Below are 20,699 nucleotides of genomic sequence, written 5' to 3'. Positions count from 1 at the left end.
TGGCATTTTTACTTTGTAAAATCAAATCAATCAAAAAGTTCAGTTCAATTTGAGTGGTTATCACTGTACCTGTACCCCGTACATGTTCTTGCGCCAACGATATGGCAACGCTGGTCACCGCGCGGGGCTGCGCTGCTCTGCTGCACAAAACGAAAACAAATATTTTTTGTTTTGTTCTTCGCCTGCGATTTACGCAAATTTGTGTCTAAAAATAGATCTAGATGCCGCAAAACATTCAAAAGTAGAAACTTCGAAATTATTTTTTGAGGGGCAGGTGTGCGCTCATTTTTAGTCGTACGTGACGAGCCCCCGGCCAAGCAACAGCAGCAGAAGACTCTGGTCCCAGGTATCCCATCCCCATCCCAGTCGCCATGGATGGGAAGTCCGTCAAACGAGGACAGCGCATCCTCACAGAGAAGCCTTTTGCGTTTGTGCTCAAGTCGCAGTATCGCCTGGAGCGCTGCGATAACTGCGTGGAGGCGTAAGTGTTTTGTGAAATGCGAATTGAAAGGCTTATTAATATTTACACGATTCCATTTTGATCCTAGGACCAAGGTGCGAAAGTGTTCGAACTGCCGATATGTGTCTTACTGTAACCGATCCTGCCAGACCCAAGCCTGGGCACAGCACAAGCACGAGTGCCCATTCCTTAAAAGCATCCATCCACGGATTGTGCCGGATGCCGCCCGCATGCTGTGTCGCCTCATACTGCGCCTCCAGCATGGCGGCGATCTAATCCGTGGCTATTATACTGAGCATGGATCCCGCAAGTTCCGTGACCTCATGTCCCGTGAGTAGTACGCCCCCATGGGCCCCATTCAGGGACTGCCAATGGACTGCTAATGGACTGCTCCTGGCCTTCCACAGATTATGCTGAAATCAAGAATGACCCAAAGCGGCTGGAGCACTTGGACTCGTTGCATGCCGTGCTCACGGATATGATGGCCGATAGCCCAAGCACAGTGCCAAACAAGTCAGAACTAATGAGCATCTATGGTCGTGTAAGTAACAGCCACCTGATGGTGGACAGGCAGGCGCATGTCTTAGATATAAGAAGAAACGGGAGGAGGAGATGGAGGTGGAACATCACCCACCTGTGGTGCAAAACTAAAAATGTACCCGAATCCGCTCCTGTTCTGCCCGAATAAGAAACCAATCAATGGCGCGGGGCTGGCGCCTTGCCAGGCGATTGATCATTTCGCGAGGTTCACGGTTTAGATACACTCAAATGTGATGTTTTGATAGCTAGCTCTTTTCTTTTTCTTTTCTTTTGCCATCTCTTTATATCCGTATCTGTATCTTTATTTGTATCAATGCCGCAGCTAATCACAAACGGTTTTAATGTTTTGGATGCTGAGATGAACTCCATTGCCACTGCCATTTATTTGGGTGTCTCGATCACCGACCACAGCTGCCAGCCGAATGCGGTGGCCACCTTTGAGGGGAACGAGCTGCACATACACGCCCTGGAGGATATGCCCTGCCTGGACTGGTCGAAGATTTTCATCAGTTACATCGATCTGTTGAACACGCCCGAACAGCGGCGACAGGACCTCAAGGACCACTACTACTTCCTGTGCGTTTGCAGCAAGTGTCGCGATCCAAAGGAGGCGCGCCAAATGACAGCCGCCGCCTGTCCCAATCGGAAATGCAGCGCCAGCATCAACATCGAGTGGAACAACTGCAAGCGCTGTTCGGTGGGCATCAGTCCCAAGCTGAGAAATGCCTACAATGAGATCATGGCCCTGACCAAGCACAATCTGGAGGCCATGAAGGATGTGGCCTGTAAGTGTGACTTAATTTCGTGTGACTTCTTTCTTTCACTGATTTGCTCCTGCTCCTGCAGATCTTGACGTATGCAAGGTATGCCTGGACAAACAGGCGGGCCTCATGCATCCTCTGAACGTGTGGCATGTCAAGACATTGGATGCTGCCTTTGAGGCGGCCATCGAGGTGGGAAAATGGGAGGAAGCCCTCGACTACGGCCAGCAGCTGTTACCGGGCTTCCAGATGTACCATGGCCAGTGGAATCCGCTGGTGGGCCTGCTACACATGAAGCTTGGCAAGATACAGCTCTTCGAGCGCCACCACAAGGAGGCCCGTCATCATCTGGAGGAGGCCCAGCGCATATTGTCCGTCACACATGGCCGGGACCATAGACTGCTCGTTGAGCAGCTGTATCCACTTATCTTTCAGGCCCGCCACGAGGCCAACTGATGGATAGACCTTTTGGCATTGTTTTTTATTAAGAATTAAAGCATAATCTAAATAACATTAGCGGGGAATCAGCTCTACATAATCTGGGTGATGGCCTTGGCCCGACGATCGGTGTCCTGGAACAGGGCCCGTATCAGATACTGTATCTCATCGGCCTTATAGTTGGCCGTCAGCGGGCCGGCTCCCTTACACCACAGTTCGGTGATCTCCTTGAGCGAGGCATTCATCATGGTCTTGAGTTGCTGCAACTTCATCCACGAGCGCACCTGATGCACCTCATGGGGATCGCGGAACAGTTTTGGGGCTTTCTCCAGTACCACATCGATTAGGTCGCTCAGATCGCTGGCCATGGTTGCGGAGATGTCGCGCTGTCTGAAAATGTGACGCACCAGCTCATTGATGAACGCATCGAGTAGCTCCACAAAGGTGCTCTTGTACACATTATCAGGCAGGACATTCTGCCACACGTTCTTCAGCAGCTCCAGCTGACGCAGGCAACGACGCACAAGCTTCAATGGGCCGGTGCCCAGCGTATGCGGACCTTCAAATTCTGCAAAAATGTCAAATGTCAAAATTTTGGGAGAAATAGGGAATCATCAGTCGGGTGCTCACACTCACCGAATCTCCTCATGATGTACTTCAGTATGGAGGTCTGGTAGGTGACCTGCACCCGGAAGTGCATGGTCCCAGTGGCCTCCAGCGTCTTGACCAGTGCGGAAGAACTCTCGATCCCCTTGCTGGCATTCTGGGCCACCCAATGTCTGAAGTACATGCAGTTGTTGTGGAACAGCACCGACTGCTGTGGAATGCTCTGAAGCAGTTTCTTGTGCACCTTGGGCACCTCGTCGATGTACGTCTGCAGCATCATGCCAATGACGCTGGCCAGGGGATCGGCCTCGTCCTTGCGCGGCTTCTCCTTCCGTTGTCGCATAATGCGTTCCATTAGCTTCATAAAGTCCTGCAAAACGAAAGCAATAGGAATTTTACGTGATTCGAAAGGGAGGATGATGGTCCTGTTCATCCTTCTCTACCTGTGCACTCCTCGAGACCATGCAGCGGGGGAAGTGGAAGGGATCCGTTGCTTGCTTGTTGGGCGACACCAGCACCATGTCCTGCAGATCACGCTGTATAATCTCCTGGGTCGACTCCACGACGCGACTGCCCAGCCGATTACGATAATAGTTCTCGTACCGTTCGATGAACCGACTGAGTTCGCGATCCACCTCGGGATTGATGAGGAACGAGTCGGCCAGATACTGTTCAAAGTGGGCCACATCTTGGCACAACGTGGAGGCCTGGTACTCTTCCATGGTCTCGGGCACAGCCGGTATAAGGCAGTCGTTGACCAGCAAATGCATCATGCGATCCTTGACATGATTTCCAATGATGCTGAAAACATGCTGGCTGCTGGACAGGCTGTGGTTGATGCCGCTCAACGTCTGGAGGAGCAGTCGAAAGTGCTCGAGCACCTGCTTGTAGTTCGGTCTCAGTTGTGTGCTAGTGCCGCTAGCCGTGCCACTCTCCTTGGTGGAGTATGAGAGCGAGAGTTGGACATAGGTGCCGGCTTTGGCGTTCTCGTTGCACTCCACCCCGACCGGCTTGAGGATAAGCGGCTCGATGCAGTTTTCCAGCAGGAATTCACACAGTCTGACGGGATTGTAGCGCTCCTGGAATAATGCGATGACAATGTCATGCAGCTGACCCTCCTCCTTGCTGACCAGCAGTGTGGCGCACTTGGAATTGGGAAAGGATTTGCAGTTGAGTTGCACCAACCGATCGAAGCGCTCCTGCATATTCTGCTGCAGGAGATGGGCCTGTACATGGTACTTCACCTTGATGGTTTCATAGCATTCGAGGGCCTGGAAGATGCGCACCACATCTTGGGTAGCGGCTTCGCCCTCGCCGTATATGACCGATCGAAGACGCCCCACCAGATCGAGGACCACCAGATAGTCCTTGGTGCCCTTCGCCTCTTCTACGCACTGGAAGAGCTCGTCGATCTTCAGAATGTGCTCACTGACCTGCAGGCCCAGCATTAGTTCACGCAGCTCCCGACTGTGGTCGGCCAACTGCGTGCTTGAGCCATTTAGAGCGGCCAGGCCCTCGGTGCCTACCGTTTCAAGCAGGTCGTTGATCTCCCGGCCCAGCGAACTGGACTCCTCCAGGAAGATGTCCGGCGATGTATGATTGGTCATAAACTCCGAATAGTTATCGTCTATATGCTTTCTGACGCGCTGTTGGAAGCGTTCAGTGCGCGTCTGTACTTTGGAAACTGTCGATTTCGTGCTCTCGAGGCTTGCACACCCATTGCTCTGGAACATCTCCGGCAACAACTTGATCTGCGCTCTTGCAGCCATGATTTATTGAAATAAAGGATATAAAAAAAAAAATACGAAACTTTTGTGTGTTGTGGCGACTGCCGAGTGTGGCCAAATTATGGCGTTCCACAATAGAAAAAAAAAGACATGCAACTATCGATTTTCAGGTATCGATAGTCAGGTCAGCGTTTGAAATACAAAACATTTTTGCAACAAAGTTCATCTAAGTTTTTCCAATATTGTAAACAGACAGTGGGGTCCTTTAAAAAATTATATAATTAGTAGTTGTGTGTTAGGCGTCCGTGTTCCTATTATCGATAGTTTAACTATCGCATGAACTAGTGTGACCGTTTGAAAAATTCCAGCCCAGCTGTTGTATCGATATATTATGCCACCATTTTCGAATTTACTGGCAAAGGAGGCCGGGAAAAATACAAGCGTCGCATAAGCTACACAAATTTGCACAATCACAGCCGGCTAAACATATACTGTAGTTAATACTCAGGCTTTCGGTGTTTCGGTGTTTTTTTTTTGTGCTCTGATTATTAGTTTTTGTTTTATTATTTGTTTAAGACTTGCAAATTTCTTCACTGCGATACAATTTACAATACCTGTCGGGAATCCGGTCAACAAGGTAAGAAGTCCCCCCAAAATGGCGAAGGGTACGAGTACTAACTGGTCTGGTCTGCTCTCTGCCGCAGATGTCCAGCGACGACACCAGCACAGTTACAGTGGCATTGCGCGTGCGTCCCCTCGTCAAATCGGAGGTGGAACGCGGCTGCCGCATTGCACTCGAGCGCTCGGCGAACGGTTCCCCCCAAGTGTCAATCAATCGCGGCGAGTGCTACACATACAACCATGTCTTCGACATCAACGACACCCAGAAAGATCTATTTGAGGCATGTGTCCAGGGAAAGCTGAAGAAGCTCCTCGATGGCTATAATGTGACCATCTTAGCGTACGGCCAGACTGGCTCTGGCAAAACATACACCATGGGCACGGCTTTCAACGGTGTCCTCGATGAGGATGTGGGCGTCATTCCGCGGGCCGTCCACGATATATTCGGACACATTGCCGAGCTGAAGGCGGAATACACGTTCAAAGTGACTTGCTCTTTTGTTGAACTCTACCAAGAACAGTTCTTTGATTTGTTTTCGGCGCAAAAGCGCGAAAAAGCCACCGTGGACATACGAGAGATACAGAATCGGATTGTGATGCCTGGCCTCACCGAATTAGATGTAAAATCCGCTCGTGACGCTACCGATTATCTGATGCGCGGCTCCGCCGGTCGGGCAGTGGCAGCCACTGCTATGAACGAGACATCATCTCGATCACATGCTATTTTTACACTTACCGTGGTTTCCAGCAAGCTGGAAGGCGGGTAAGTGTCCAAAGAAAAACACAGAATCCTGTGGAATTACATTCTCGCATTCATCTCTTGTGATCTTTAGGAAGGCGGTGACCACCTCCAAGTTTAACCTTGTGGATCTGGCTGGATCAGAACGCTGCTCAAAGACACTGGCCATTGGGGATCGCTTCAAGGAGGGGGTCAACATCAACAAAGGCCTGCTGGCTCTCGGAAATGTGATAAACGCATTGGGCTGTAGGTTTTGCCGCTTATCAAAAGCCAAACCCTTTCTCATTTTGTGTCCATTTTACAGCCGGACACGTTTCTGGTTATATACCATACCGCCAGTCGAAGCTGACGCGCCTGCTCCAGGACTCGCTGGGCGGCAACTCCATCACATTGATGATTGCCTGCGTCAGTCCGGCTGACTACAATGTGTCTGAGACGCTGAGCACCCTTCGCTATGCAGATCGTGCGCTTCAGATCAAGAACAAGCCCGTGGTCAATATGGATCCGCATGCGGCCGAGGTCAATATGCTCAAGGACATCATACAGAAGCTGCGCGTGGAGCTGCTGGGCGTGGGCAAGATGAGCAGCTCCATTAATTGTGCTGTGGGGGCGGCCGGACTCGATCCGCTGCCAAGTGGCGCTGATGGTACATCAGCATCCTCTACGGCTGCTGCTGACCAACAGGGTCTACAGGATTTGGTAAAGACGCTGCAGGAGAAGACCCGTAAGCTACAGCAGGAGCTGCACCAGGCTCTGATCGATCTCACAGAGAAGGAGATGCGGGCCCACATTGCAGAAGCAGCCCACGATAAGCTCAAGGCGTACGTTATCCAGCTAAAGAGCAAGCTGCAGGCACAGCTGGCAGAGGGCGCCGAGCCATCGGAACCAACCGATCAGATGCAAGAGATCAGTCAGCTGGTGGATCAGGTCGACGAGGTGCTGCAGAGCACCGAGGAAGAGCTGCAGACGCACGGCCACGAATCGAGATCAAGCAACAGAACAAATGGCGATGGTGAGGGCGACGCCATGGGCGACGCCATGGGCGAGGAGGCCCACGAGCTGCTCAATTCCCAGTCGGAGGACTACACCAAAAAGCAGCTGGGTCTGGTCGGCGAACTGCGAACCATCAACCGCCAGCTGGACCTCAAGCAGGAGCTGCACGAGCGCATCTGTCGCAACTTCAGCAAGCTGGACGATGACGATGACGAGAAGGTGAAGCAATGCAACCAGAAGATCGACGAGCTGGAGAGCGAGCGGCGCGATCTGATCGACCAGCTGCGCACCATCAAGAGCAAGGACCCCTCGGCCCGGATTGCCGAAGAGCGTCGCAAGCGGCTGCAGCTGCTGGAGCTACAGATCGCCGAACTGCGGCGGAAACTCATCACACAGGCCAATATGCTGAAGATGCGCGAAAAGGAGCGGGAGAAGATCAACAATTTGAGCGCCGAAATACGGGCCATGAAGGAGTCCAAGGTGAAGCTCATCCGTACGATGCGATGCGAGTCGGACAAGTTCCGCCAATGGCGAACAGTGCGCGAGAAGGAGCTCACCCAGCTGAAGAGCAAGGACCGCAAAATGCAGAGCGAAATGGTGCGTCAGCAGACCCTGCACACCAAGCAGCGGCAGGTGCTGAAGCGCAAATGTGAGGAGGCCCTGGCCACCAATAAGCGGCTGAAGGACGCCCTCGATCGCCAGGCATCGGCACAGCGTCAGCGCCATGCCAAGGATCCCACAGGTGGGGCCAAGACAGACTCCTGGGTGGAACGCGAACTGGAGGTCATCCTCTCAGTGATCGATGCCGAGCACAGTCTCGAACAGCTCATGGAGGACCGGGCGATCATCAATAGCCACTACAATCAAGTGAAATCTGGTGGGGATCCCAAACAGCTGGCCATGATCGAGGAGGAGCTGGAGATGCGCAACGCCCAGATAGCTGATCTCCAACAGAAGGTCTGCCTCAGCGATTTGGACAGCCGCAGCAAGGCCCTCGCCGAGAGCGTCCACAGCCTCAACGAATCGCGTGCCGTTAGTAAGCAGCTGCTGAAGAGCCTCGTCCAGCAGCGGCGCCAGCAGGCGCACAACATTTTCGAGCAGCGTATCGCCATGGAAGAACAGCGCTGCCAGCTGCTGGAGAACCAGCAGCGGCACGATGCTCTGGCCAAGCGGCTGCGCCAGGTCGAGGCCCACCACGAGGACCAAATGCTCGCCCAGCAGCGTGCCTACGAGGAGAAGGTGGCTGTCCTGTTGCGCACGGCGGCCACGCAGCAGCCCGCAGGCGAAACGCACCAAGAGATTATCGAGGAGCTGTTGAGCAGCCGCGAAACCCTTCAGAAACAGTACGATCGTCTGAAGTCGAGCAAGGAAAGGACATACACAAAAGAAAAACAAGCTAAGGCGGCCCCATCCCGCGATAATCACAATGAGAGCGTTGAGTTCCTCTCTGAAACCATTGAAGTTGTGAGCGATAGCAGCGATGACGACCCCGAATGGATCCCCAGCACCAAGCGACGTTCCAAGGTGAGTAGAGTACTTCAGTCGAGCACAACAGGGCAATGCCAAACGTAATTAATCACCTCACCGCAGATGTATACGCAGTCGGTCAACGACAAAACCGAACGTGCCACCCCACAGGCCCAGGAGACGTCAATGCCGACCGGCGAACAGCAGCTGGCCCTCAGCGTAAACACTGAGATCAATGGGTCGGTCAATTCCCAGCACTCCACCTCGGCCACGGAGGTCGTAGAGGGGGGTCGCCACTACATATCGAAAAAGTGCAAGTGCCGCACCAAATGCAATACAAAACGCTGCGCTTGCTTCTCCTCCAGCAACGGCTGTGGCGACAACTGCGGCTGCAAGGGCTCTTGCATGAATCCACTGAAACGCAACGCGAAGCCGCAGCCAACAAATTCACCCAAGGCTGATATCCTCGAGATCAAAGAGGAGCCGCTAGAGGAACAGAAGCAGCAGGATGATAAGATGGTGGGCGAGGAATCTACATTTGCCTCACCAGAGCCAGCATTCGGCTCTGAGTCTGCGCCCACTTCCAACGTCCTATCGCCTGCCAAGCGATCGATCGATCAGAATGCTACTCCAGCCCCCCCAGGCAAAACCACTTCCACCGAAGAATTCAGCGCCCCCAAGCTAGCCAGGTTAGAAAAAGACCCAATACGCGGACACAGTGCTGAAAAATGTTAAATTTTTACATTAAACCAACTTCCACCCTTTTTCTCTTCTTTCAGAATGACTGGACTGGCATTTTCCACGCCACGACGTAAATTCTTCTAGGTAGAAAGGACAACTCTGCCTAACACTATCATCCTTCAGATCCCGACACAACACAACGCGCGATCTACGTTGATGATTTTACAATCTCCACAGTCTAGATTATTTTTGTTTTTAAGTTTACGATTACGATTACTATACGATTAAGGGTTGGGTGTCACTGTTCTGCTACGTTCCAAATAATATTCGCAGACCAGAATTTCGCGACCGAATCACGGCTCAACCGGGGACTGTATTTTTCATCCATGCAGGTTCACATTGTACCCTCCTTGGAGGCCCATCAGCATTGGGTATCCCAGCCTTCCGTCCTCAAGGGATCCATAGCTAGACAATTTCTTTTCTTTTTGATTTTTTCTGGATCACAGAGCTGCAGCCAGAGGGCACTCGACGTCGACGCTCCACAGATCTTTCGGGATAACAGCGACCTCTAAAGCAGTCTCCTCCCAGCCTTTTTGGATATAATGTTTTTTCACTTGCGGGGACAGGCATTACCCGCATCCGAGCCTTCATTCATAATAATAACGATAAAAGCTCGCATATACTTCTACATTTTATTGTTTTTTGTTTTTGTTTTGTATTTGGTTCTTTTCTTTTTTTATAACAGTTTCAATGTGTTTGTGTGTGTATGTGTGTGTGTCTGTGTGTTGGGGGGTGGGTGGATGGTGGATGGTTGGCTGGGGGGTTTAACAGAAAGCCGACGAAAAGGGAGATGCATGTGTGTGTGCAAGGGGGGGGGGGGGGGGGGGGGGGGGGGGGGGGGGGGGGGGGGGGGGGGGGGGGGGGGGGGAAGTGCCTTTTACATTTGAACGGAAATTCGAAATTCGACGGGCCATATATCACGGCGGTGATTGAAGCCTTCGCTTGTGTCTCTCCGGTCGAGAATCATTCACCGCTGTATCACTCGAACCATCCACCATCGTGGGGTTTCATGGGAAGACTGGGGTTGGGTAGGGATCATGTGATAATGAATGGATGCGGGATGAAGGAATAAATACGAAAAGTGTACAACCGACTCTCCTCTCTCGGTCTGGGTTCGGAGGTTCCACGGGGCATTGTGGGCGTGTGGACTGAATGACATATAGTTCAAACAATTCACAACATATAATACACACACATGTACATATGTACGTGTATATATGTAAGTACATAAGTCTAACATTCAATGCTTCGGATATTGTGCTCTGTTTCTTCAGTTTCTTCATTTTATCCATTTTCCATTTCCATTGGTTTTTGGTGTGTGAATCGGACATTTAACAGCTGTCTGCCCCAATTCTTGTTTTCTTCAATTTACAATACATTAATGTACACATTTTAAATAATAATAATGATAGTAATAATAATAATAATAATAATAATAATGCTACGTAATATAGTACATATGATATTTACTATATAGTATATATAAATATAGCGCTTTTTTCTTCACTACGGACTATCAAAAAAAAAAAAGAAAGAAAAACAGAATCCAAAGAGTAAAGAACGTACGGAAATTACACTTAATGGAGGAGTGGGGTATTTGTTTTTTCTCGGTTTTCCTTTTTTTAGGGCTGGCTGTTGCTTGAGTGCGTGGTGCATATTATAGATCTTGCATGTAGGCAATGTATCCTTGCGTCCAACATTTTGTTCTTGTAGTGGTTCGTGCGCCCCACCTTTTTTTTTTGTAGATTTCTTGCGATGCGTATGCGATGCGATGCGATGCGATGCGTTGGGATGAATGAGGAATGGTGTGATTGGATTTATAACGAAACAACAATCAATATATATATATATATGCATATACATAGGTTCGTGTGTGTGTGTGTGTATGCTTGTGTGTGTGTGTGTGTGTATGAGTCTTAGGCCTAGAAATTAAAAACAAATCAGAATTCAGATAGTGTGTATGTGTGCATGCATATATCCTGGCCATTGTGCGATATCTTTGTTTCATTTGGTTTGCCACGGCCCCTTAAACCGTCTCCAGCGCACGGACATCCTTCTGAACGACATAGAACTTGTGCTTCTTGCCCACCAATCCCCAAATGACGGCCACATTCTCGATAACGACATTGACGGGAATCGTACAGACGGCGCCTAGCACACAGGCCAGAAACCGAAACAGTCCGAAGCGATACAGCGAAAAGGATTTGATCACCCCAAACACATACATATAGATGTTAATGGCCGCAATGAAGGCGCACACAAAGTCCACCAGATTGGGACAGGGTATCGGATAGAGGCCGGCAAAGATAATGTTCGATGTGGAGAGCGGCATGGTGACCCACGAGTAAACACTGATGCCCAGCAGCAGCTTGTGCCGGAAGGGTATCATCTTGGAGTGGACCACCAGCAGGATGCCCTGGAGCCAGCGCTTGCGTTGCTGCAGGAAATCAAGCAGCGTGAACGGCGACTTCTCGTACATTTCGCCCTCAATGAAGTTGAACGTATAGCCCTGGCTGAAGGCGCGCATGGCAAAGAAACAGTCCTCGGCCACCGAGCCATCGATGCCGTTGTCAAAGGAGACGGATCGCTCGGCACCGACCTGGCGAAAAAAAAGAGATACACGATGAATTTAATGGCACACAGTGACTTAGAGGCACACTCACCTGGGTGACCACATAGCTGCCCTTCCAGCTGAAGAGGGGCTTGTGGAAGAGCTTAAACTGCAGCCGTAACTTGCCCATGTCATCGGACACCCGAAAGCTGTCCGCCAGCGTTGTCAGCCAATTGACAACATTCTCATTGGCATAGGTGATCAGGCCCTGGCCGAATGGATGCTTACCATCCAGCACGAAGTTGATAATGCCGCGCACCGAGTTCTCCGTGAGCAGTGTCTCCTCATCGAGATGGACGATCCAATCGTTGTCGTTCAGCACATTCACCGAATCCTCCAGGCAGTGCTGCAGGGCCCGCGACTTGAAGAGGGCCCCCGTGCGTGTTTTATACTCCTTGGGCACCACAATCTCTCGGATTCGTCGATGCTGGGCCAAGTGTACGGCCTTGTCGGTGACCACCTCGATGAGGAAGTTCTCCAGGCCGGTGTCCAGACAGGTGTTCATGTTCCGCAGGACGTTCGTTTTGACCAGATCGGGAAAATCGCCGCGCGTCACCACACGGATGCAGATGAAGGGGGCCAGCAGGGGACTGCCCTTGAGGACAACCTTCTCGGGGAAGGCATTGTAGAAGACCAGGCCGCAGAAATTAAACAGCACCTGGGGCAGCGTAAGGAGGGTCAGGAAGCGGAGTAAGTACAGCAAAACGGTGGCCACATCTCCATACGCGGACCACGGATCGACCAGCGTAAATGAGTTCTCGTCGATCTTGATGCCGCCCGAGAATACTTCGAAGGTTAATATCACAGTGAAGAGCAGTGTGCAGTGCAGCAGATGTTTTGTGGTGGAGTTCATTCTGAAGGGGAGTCTAAGTATTGCGGGTTATAGATTATAGATGGGTAGATAAGTTGTAGATTGTATTGGATGTGTCTTGGGATCCTCTAGCTATCTCCTCTCGTTGGCTTCACTCGCCAGCAGGCTTCTCGCTCCTTTCGATGGACCTGTTGGAGGATGTAAAGTGGGCTGTGGCTCTTCTCTTTATTGCTTGTCAGCGTGTTTGTTCTGTTCTTTAAGTAAGTGTTTTGTGCTTCCTTCTCCTTTAAGTAGACTTGTGCTTGCACCGGACGGGGGTGTATCGTGGTACTTCTCTTTATTCCAGAGTCTCTCTCTCTCTCTCTCTCTCTCTCTCTCTCTCTTTCTCTCTGTCTTTCTATCTTTATCTCTGTTTTTTGTTCGTTCGTTCGTTCGATCGTTCGTTCGTTTGATGACGACTGATGACTATATGCTTGATGAATCAGAGAATATATATTAGTAATTCCTTTGTTTTTATTTTTATTTCTGTTTGCCTCCGAGCGGAAGTTAACCCAGGCCCTGCGTTCGCGTTGCGTTGCGCGGCTTGTTGTTTGCTGATAAGTTCTGGAGTTGCAGGAGCTCGCTCTCGCTCTCGCTCTTTGTCGCTCAGTTCTCAGCTATCAACTAGTGGATCTAATGGATCCTCTCGTTCTCAGCGCCGATACGTGGCCAGACGACATTGCTGTAAATGGGAAAACAAACGGTAAATTAGCATCTCTCGCCATCTCTCTTACACACTTTTCTGTTTTTCTGTCGAACATGCCGACAGTGGGGGGGAAGGGGTGGGGGGCAGTACGAATTAATTGGCGCCAGTATTTGGTAACCCTAATTTTTTTAACCTCTTGAATGACCCTGAACCACATCCGCCACCATAACCATCACCCCATCCCATCCCATCCCATCCCATCCCATCCCACCCCATCCCATCCCATCCATTCCCTCACCAACAGATCAGGCTTTTTTTCTGTTGTGGGGTCCGAAGCTCTAGATACCCTTACAGATCCATTTGGAATGTTAGAGAATGACCGATTATGGTACAGCAACCACATACATGGCGTGTGCATGACTAGAGTTTCGCTGATTGGGGGTTTTTCTTCGATCGAAAGGGATTTAAAGGTTTAAAAGTATACATTTATTAGCATTTAGCTGAACGTTTTTTTCCATTATTGTAACGATTATTAGATTCAATTAGAACTGTGTCTCTACCCCCACACCCACGAAAAGAATATATTAATCATTCGCGTCGCGTCGCACCGCACCGCATCGCATCGCGTGCCTGACAATCCATGAACTTATTGATCACATAACCTATGCATATGTATGTGCTCGCCACTGTCCAACTGGCCAGCCAGAAAGCAGAGTTTATTCCAGTTTATATTCAAACAGATTCCATCGAGAGAGAGAGAACGGGCCATCATTTGAACAATTCCGAGAGTTCAAGAGCCAACGATTTGATTATAATTGTTGAAATATTTCCATCGTGACAGCAGGGGGCGGCAGGGTCTAGTGGGTTGGCCACTGTCGGTAGATAGCGTCTAATGATCTACACGTAACAGCACAATCTCTGCACTAATTGCATATACAAATGAGATACATATGTAAGAAGCACTTTTACCTCTAGGGGAACCCTATCTGAATCTCCGTATTGATATTTGAATGAACGTTTCTTAGAAGAACCCGAGACCCTTCAGACCCTGATGATCCCCATTGTATGGAATTATTTATTGCTCTGATTATAGTTCCCTGTATATCCGGCTCTAAATAAAGCCAACACCAATACTATCCCTAAGGTTCCCAAGAATTTCAACATTTTTCATTTAATCTAAGCCACTTTGCGCGATAGAGTCCCTGATAGTTACTTGCTACTCTATTCTCTATCTCTAAATAAAATAATACTCTTATTTAAACCGATAATTTTGGTGCAAAGGTTGAAAATCATATTCGTCTGGGACAAAAACAGAAACAATTCAAACGCCGATTTTGAGCGAAATTCGAGGTTGTAAAAATGTCCAAAAATTATGTATATATCAAATCGGTTCTAAGATGTTTTTTGTTGATCATTAAGCACCTTTCTGATAGGAAATATTCATGTATAAATATAGCTATCAAAGCTATTAAAATGATATGTCAATTGGCTAAATGAATTTAGCTTCAATAAACTTCGAAAACAATATCGGTAGTGCATATTTATCATTTTGATGCATGACAAGCTTTCTTTTCGGTTACACGTGTCGCGCGTCATACAGCAGCGCCCCTCGGTGGCGCTAATCTATCGATACTCGTATGCCTGGTATTTATACCCCTCAATCTATATATATTAGTTCTTTTAGCAGTGTTTTTCCACCATTGGCTCTCCATCCATCATACTCCCTCCGACATCGAGAAAATCCAGTTGCCAGACATTAGCCCCCCGTGCAACGGATGGGCACAGCAACAATAATAATAACAATAACAATAACAAATAACGAGCATCATAATATTTAAAATATTCGCACAAAAAAAACCCAAAAATTTAATCCACATTTGATGAGTGATTCATTCGCCCTAGGGGCAGACATTTGCACAGCCATCGGAATGTGGTGCCTTAGATTTGATTCCATAGGGGAGGCATAAAAATTACAAGCACTCGTTTATCGATTTATCCACCCCCCTTGCTTCGTTGCATTTGAATGGAAGAGTGGAATATTTTCGATGAAGGTATAGCCCTCGATATACAAACAGCAGGGCTATATATTGCCACTCGTGAGCTGGCCCTCTTGATAAGCTAAATAATGCTCTTCATATAATACAATCTCGAACCGATACCGATAAGCGTTACTATCTGCAGAGCCTAACCGAACCGAACCGAACCGAACCCTCTCTCTGCCTGACTTTCTTGGCACTTCAACTATTGCAAAATCGCCTCCAATCCAAACCGATCCAATCCGATGCGATCCATCACATGCGTAGCAGTGCCATTGACTCGAGGGCTCCCGGCGACCCCCTTCGTGCCGGGGAATGGCGGGGATCGTGTGTACCCATGCTATCAGTTTTGCGTCTGAGTGATCCACGATCCACGATCCGCGATCCGCGATCGAGATTGCAATGCCTCCGAATGATTCACACGGTTCGCGACAGTTCCGGACGGACGACGGGAGTCAAGTCATGTCGCGTTGGAGAGAATTCTGAAGATAGCGTCGCCGCGTACTTTGGGATTGTGTTCTGTGTTGTTGGGGGCGTAATGAACTTGGATCGCTTGGGCGATAACCGGTCCCCCACCCCCGGTCCTCGTTGCTCTCTCTCTCTCTCTCTCTCTTACATAAACAACAAGTCTGGATGGGGGAGAGGGGGGCTTGGCGTTGCAATCATTCATACAATAATGCTGTGCTGTTTTGTTGTTGTTTTTTTCGCAACGAAAAATTAAAATGTGCAACGCTTCAGCGATTACACACAGGGCTCAAAAACAGCCGGGCACTGGCACTGGCACTCATTGTCGATTCTGTCTAATTGCTGTTGAATATTGTTGTTTTTAGTGTGCTTCGCATGCTTGTATCTACATTCCCATACCCATTCGACACTTTGGAAGTTGACTCCAATTAAGTTTCAACTTGAGATTCAACCTGGTTCAGAATTCAGTGCATGGCGGTATCTAATCGGACTGCGAGCAGCCCAGCCCCTGACTCATATGCAAAGGCACTCCATTCGGCACTACAAAGAAACAGTCCAACAGTCCAAGAGTCAATCAGTCCAACAGTCAAACAGTTTGACAGTTCGGCGGCTCTGGATTCCTCCTCTACAAAGCCCCTCCTCCGTACCACCATAAGGTTTAATGGCATCAATTAGCACTCCAGGGAATGTCAAAGTCCATTAAAGGTTGCGGATCCCGCTCCAATGTATGCTTGGGGAACCCCAGATAGTGGCACATGTGCACTGGGGATCCAGCAGGTGTCATTATTACCCACCCGTTCGTTTCTTTCCGTTCCTTTGCTCTGCTCTGCTCTGCTCTGCTCGGCGATTTCTCTCGTTTCGTTTCGTTTCGTTTCGAGGCGATTAATCGATGTTCGATTCTAGTATTGTTTTCCCTCTCGCGTGCTTCGAACTTCGAAGGCAGTCGCCGGTACACTGGACGACGACCTAGGCGGAGCACAAATCAGCAGTCAGGTACACCGCCGCCAGAGGTGTTCCCATAATGTTCGTGTACCTGTACCTGTTACCATGTGTGTGTGTGTGTGTGTGTGTGTAGTCATAATAATAAATTAAATACGTTATCAAAGCACAACCACACAATCAGAAGAGCAACGCAAGGCAGCAAGGCACCAGCAGCAGCGCAGCGCAGGGCAGGGCAGTGCAGACCATTTCTAACGCGCCTCGATTACGTCGTCGTCGCTTGCCATTTCTCGACCCACACGCACGCACACACTCAAGCCGGGACTGCCTACAGCCGGAGTCAGCTCGATAGGACCGTGTCACAGCTACTTTTGCTTCGAATATCAATTCAGACAAGCGCACATTCGAAGACCAATTTCCAGTATTTGTTTTTGTTTTGTGAGGTATTTTTTTTTTATGTTTTAAGACTGACGGACACAAAGTACGGGCCGGGCTTTTAGCTTTCTCTTAACTTTCAATCGCTCGTCCAAAACGGACGCTACCAACCACTTCGCCGTAGGAAGTTCCGAACCACTTTAGAAACATGCGTCCGTAGTGCTCGGATACTTCGAGGATTGAAGGATATCTTGGGTACAGATGGGATTTCTGTGAATACTGTGGAGTCATGCAGGACTCTAGTTTTCGAGCAGTAAAGACAATTCTGTTTTGTTTAATAATACCGGTTTATTCCAATTGCTGAAAACATCTGATTCAAAACTATTTTTAAATTGGGGGAAAAAAATCAGCTGGATGTGGGCTTTTAATTGAACAGAATCAATCTGCTAATGGTATTGGGATTTCTTGGGATTCACATATAATGATTATGGGTTGTAGTATCTTCTAGACTTTATTCATAATTATGTATTTACAAAGAGAAAAGCGGGCAAGCGAACAATGAATGGCATTTATCACATTTGTCGGTTATTGAAATCTCGAGAGATCGGGGCCTTACAATTGATACAATATACCCGTATGGCCGCCACAGATCGTTACTATCGATTCGTACTCTGCTGTAAACATCTGCATACGTATAGTGCAGTACATAAATCGAAGGCATCGATCGCATCTCACTTGCTTTGGCCCCACTGTCAGTGAATGGATTTATTTTTCCCGCGGTGACTAAGAATATGAACGCACACGGGCCAGAAATTCCCTGTAATTCCCTAAAAATTTCGTCATCAATGGGCGGGTATGGGAGGGGGGGTGGTGGTGTCGGTGTCGGTGTGATTAGAGAGCTGGACAGACACAACATGTGGGGTGGTGATCTACATAAATACGTATGTACATGTGTATGTAGCGGGTTAGCGGGTTTTTTCTCTCATTTGTTATTGGGGAGGTTCTCCTCTTGTCACGCGGCCCAGAGGAAGAGGGCTGTGACTTGTCCGCAGCGGAGGAGAGGCCATCGCTTATCGCAGTGGGTTGAGCAAACACGGACAAACGCACACACAACACACCACACTGTGAAAAGGGGCGCAGACACACAGACTGTGTATCTGTGCGTAGATAAGCCCCGGAACAGAGCACACAGTGTACACACAGTCTACGTACGTTGTTGCGGGTACAAACTCGCACTCGCATTCGTACTCGCACGAAAAGTACAATAGCTAGATAGGTGTGGATGGTGAGGAAGGGGGTGGATCTCCCCAGAGAGGGGGGCTCCGTGCTTTGGGGGTCCCTGCAGATCGCTTCGAGCTAGTTTATCCTACATATTCATCTATGAACAACTATTTCTATACCAACAAAATATTTTTTGATGGATTATGATCTATTTTGGGTGGAATTTTTGAAGATTTTCTTGGCCTTTTCGATCTTAAAATGAAATGAAAGGAATGAATCTGCATAACATCCGCAAAAGGGGTTACCGGGTGCAGGATATGGACGAGTCCCCCCCCCCACTGGAAATGCACTCCCCGTCCTTATATAAACACCGTGACTGTACTGATATCTATGGTCGGCGATGGCGGGATGCGGGGGGCGGAGTGGCGATGGACAATGACGAAAGGGTTTAACCACAACCTTGATTCAAGGACAATTTTCACTGCTTCGTTTGTTCCGTTGGGTTGTAAATAATAAATGACAGGAAAATGTCAGTCACGAGATTTTCAACTCACACACACACGTACGTGTGGCCTTGGTATGCGCGGGAGAGAAGCAACAACAACAACAACAACAGTCAACAAAAAGTGCTAATAGGACGACAAAGGGAGCCACAGGCGGAGAAGGGACGGGGACTAACTTGATTTGTTGTGGAGCCCCAACGTGTACTGGGGCGCGTCCACTGCTGATGGCTGATCCACTTACCATGCTTCTGCTAGCCGGGAGGGAGGGCGGTAGGCGGTTGGCGGTTGGCGGCTGGCGGCTAAAGGAGCGGTCAATATTTGGTTCGTGTTATCGTTGTTGTTGTAGCGATAAGCACGCACCCTGGGACGGGACACACACACCCAAGGGCGGGAGCAGTTGGTCCCGTTTCCTCTCAGGGTGTGTCTTTTTTGCCGCAAAAATTATACACACGCACCAACAGCGGCGGCAGCGACAACGAATCGTGTAAACAATTGAAGATGTATCGATGACGCGGTCAAGACGTTGCTGACTGCTTCTCTATCTCTCTCTTGTTACCACTCTGTGGCGGTGGTGCTGCTGCTGCTACCGTTTTGGCGCCTGCCTGCTCTTCTTCCGCTGCAACGCTCTCTCTCTCTCTCTCTTGCTCTTGTTGCTAGCGGTGCCGATTTGTTTGGTTTATTTTCGAATTAGAAATCTTTTCAATGCTGGTCTTTTTCCTTTTGTTTTAGCAACAACAACAGCCAATTCATAAATAATTTGCGATTTTTATATGGAATATATATTTTTATTTTTGTGTGCCTTGCTAATTGATTTTTTTCTTTGCGTTTTTTTGTTGTTTCTTTCGCGTCTTTCTTTTCTCGCACCACACACACCACCCCGGTTACCGCCCGAGTCGGATGATGTTCATGCGATTTTTTGCGCTGCCCGTCCGTCACAAGAAAAAAAACGAAATTGAACTAATGTTTATGGGGGAGAGGAGGGAACAACAAATGGCTGGGTAGCCTCAGGATCGATTTTCCAACTGCACGAGGAGCAGTACGCCTAGACGCCTTTCTTGGTGACTTTTTCCGCCTCTCTGGCGTTGGTACGGTACGTGTTGGAACAGCGGCGGCGTCGGCGGCGGCACGAACTATTGTTAATTTAATTGTATTTCCTACACGGTGTAGGTGTCTGTCTAGCGGCTGGAGTTTACTTATCGGACCTAGCATTTGCGTAATTCGTTGTTGGCGCGCACATTTTGGCAAATGAGTTCTGACATTTTTGTTTTTTTTACATTTTGTTCGTATGTGTATGTGGAGTCCACATTTGCTACACAATTGCTACATAATGGAAGGAGAAATAAGGTGTGTACAAGAGGCGAAACGGCCCACAAAATGCAACGCATGCAAGGTGAAGTCCACCCGATTTGCACGATATACCTTGCCGATTTTGTCTTCAAGGTAGTTGTCTTCACAAACGAGGTGAGGTTCGTACAAAGTTAGCAATTTGTCTTGGCTGCTTTTGCCTGTTGTCCATACCCCTTTCTATAACCCATTCAAAATTACAGCTCATGTTTCCGTTGCATTATGAGCGTCTGACCATCAGAAATATACCGTCTCATGCTAAAAATATACCGAAAAATATACCGATGACAAAAACGAACTTAGCCCACTTAAGCCCCCTCAACGACTTGTGGTAAATGGCGGAATATAATAGTTATTCTCGTAGATCCATCATATACTTCCTCTTTGTTTAGAAAAAACCACGATATCATCACCAATGTCCGATCAATGTACTGTAACTAAAGTACATGATTATATTAAAGTATGGAACCAATTCAGGGTGACCGTTTCGGTATTGTTTAGGTCAAAATTGAGCCGACTGTACATTTACGGTAAATCGGTATATAATGGTATATTATTTCAGCTATTAAATTTAATTTTTAAAGGTATATTTAAGAATAAGGCATATTGAAACTTC

The 20,699-nt window shown here is 48.7% G+C and overlaps 4 protein-coding genes across 5 annotated transcripts; 2 read left to right on the top strand and 2 right to left on the bottom strand.

The window, feature by feature from the left end:
* Window positions 1-100: 100 nt before the first annotated feature.
* On the top strand, window positions 101-2,274 carry LOC108155758 (histone-lysine N-methyltransferase SMYD3). Its single transcript, XM_017286804.2, has 5 exons — window positions 101-481; window positions 549-790; window positions 868-1,001; window positions 1,323-1,785; window positions 1,847-2,274. The coding sequence occupies exons 1-5, from the start codon at window positions 372-374 to the stop codon at window positions 2,215-2,217; spliced, it is 1,320 nt and encodes a 439-aa protein (XP_017142293.1). The 5' UTR covers window positions 101-371; the 3' UTR covers window positions 2,218-2,274.
* Window positions 2,222-4,658, bottom strand: LOC108155752 (centromere/kinetochore protein zw10). Its single transcript, XM_017286791.2, has 3 exons — window positions 3,249-4,658; window positions 2,836-3,175; window positions 2,222-2,767 (listed from the first exon to the last, which is right to left on the bottom strand). The coding sequence occupies exons 1-3, from the start codon at window positions 4,572-4,574 to the stop codon at window positions 2,292-2,294; spliced, it is 2,142 nt and encodes a 713-aa protein (XP_017142280.1). The 5' UTR covers window positions 4,575-4,658; the 3' UTR covers window positions 2,222-2,291.
* Window positions 4,659-4,936: 278 nt separating this feature from the next.
* Window positions 4,937-9,721, top strand: LOC108162699 (chromosome-associated kinesin KIF4). The gene is made up of 6 exons (XM_017297556.2): window positions 4,937-5,169; window positions 5,237-5,916; window positions 5,987-6,138; window positions 6,197-8,409; window positions 8,476-9,041; window positions 9,132-9,721. The coding sequence occupies exons 2-6, from the start codon at window positions 5,237-5,239 to the stop codon at window positions 9,175-9,177; spliced, it is 3,657 nt and encodes a 1,218-aa protein (XP_017153045.1). The 5' UTR covers window positions 4,937-5,169; the 3' UTR covers window positions 9,178-9,721.
* Window positions 9,722-10,346: 625 nt separating this feature from the next.
* LOC108162191 (beta-1,4-mannosyltransferase egh) lies at window positions 10,347-20,024 on the bottom strand. 2 transcript variants are annotated; one of them, XM_017296795.2, is made up of 3 exons: window positions 18,981-20,024; window positions 11,757-13,236; window positions 10,347-11,692 (listed from the first exon to the last, which is right to left on the bottom strand). In XM_017296795.2, the coding sequence occupies exons 2-3, from the start codon at window positions 12,555-12,557 to the stop codon at window positions 11,120-11,122; spliced, it is 1,374 nt and encodes a 457-aa protein (XP_017152284.1). In that variant the 5' UTR covers window positions 12,558-13,236; window positions 18,981-20,024; the 3' UTR covers window positions 10,347-11,119. The 2 variants fall into 2 exon arrangements, with proteins under 2 accessions (XP_017152284.1, XP_017152293.1); XM_017296804.2 differs by lacking the exon at window positions 18,981-20,024 and adding an exon at window positions 16,496-16,654.
* Window positions 20,025-20,699: the final 675 nt, after the last annotated feature.

The sequence above is a fragment of the Drosophila miranda genome, chromosome XL (genome assembly GCF_003369915.1).
Source record: "Drosophila miranda strain MSH22 chromosome XL, D.miranda_PacBio2.1, whole genome shotgun sequence".
NCBI classification, from domain to species: domain Eukaryota; kingdom Metazoa; phylum Arthropoda; class Insecta; order Diptera; family Drosophilidae; genus Drosophila; species Drosophila miranda.
This window is presented reverse-complemented; position numbering and strand designations above follow the sequence as displayed.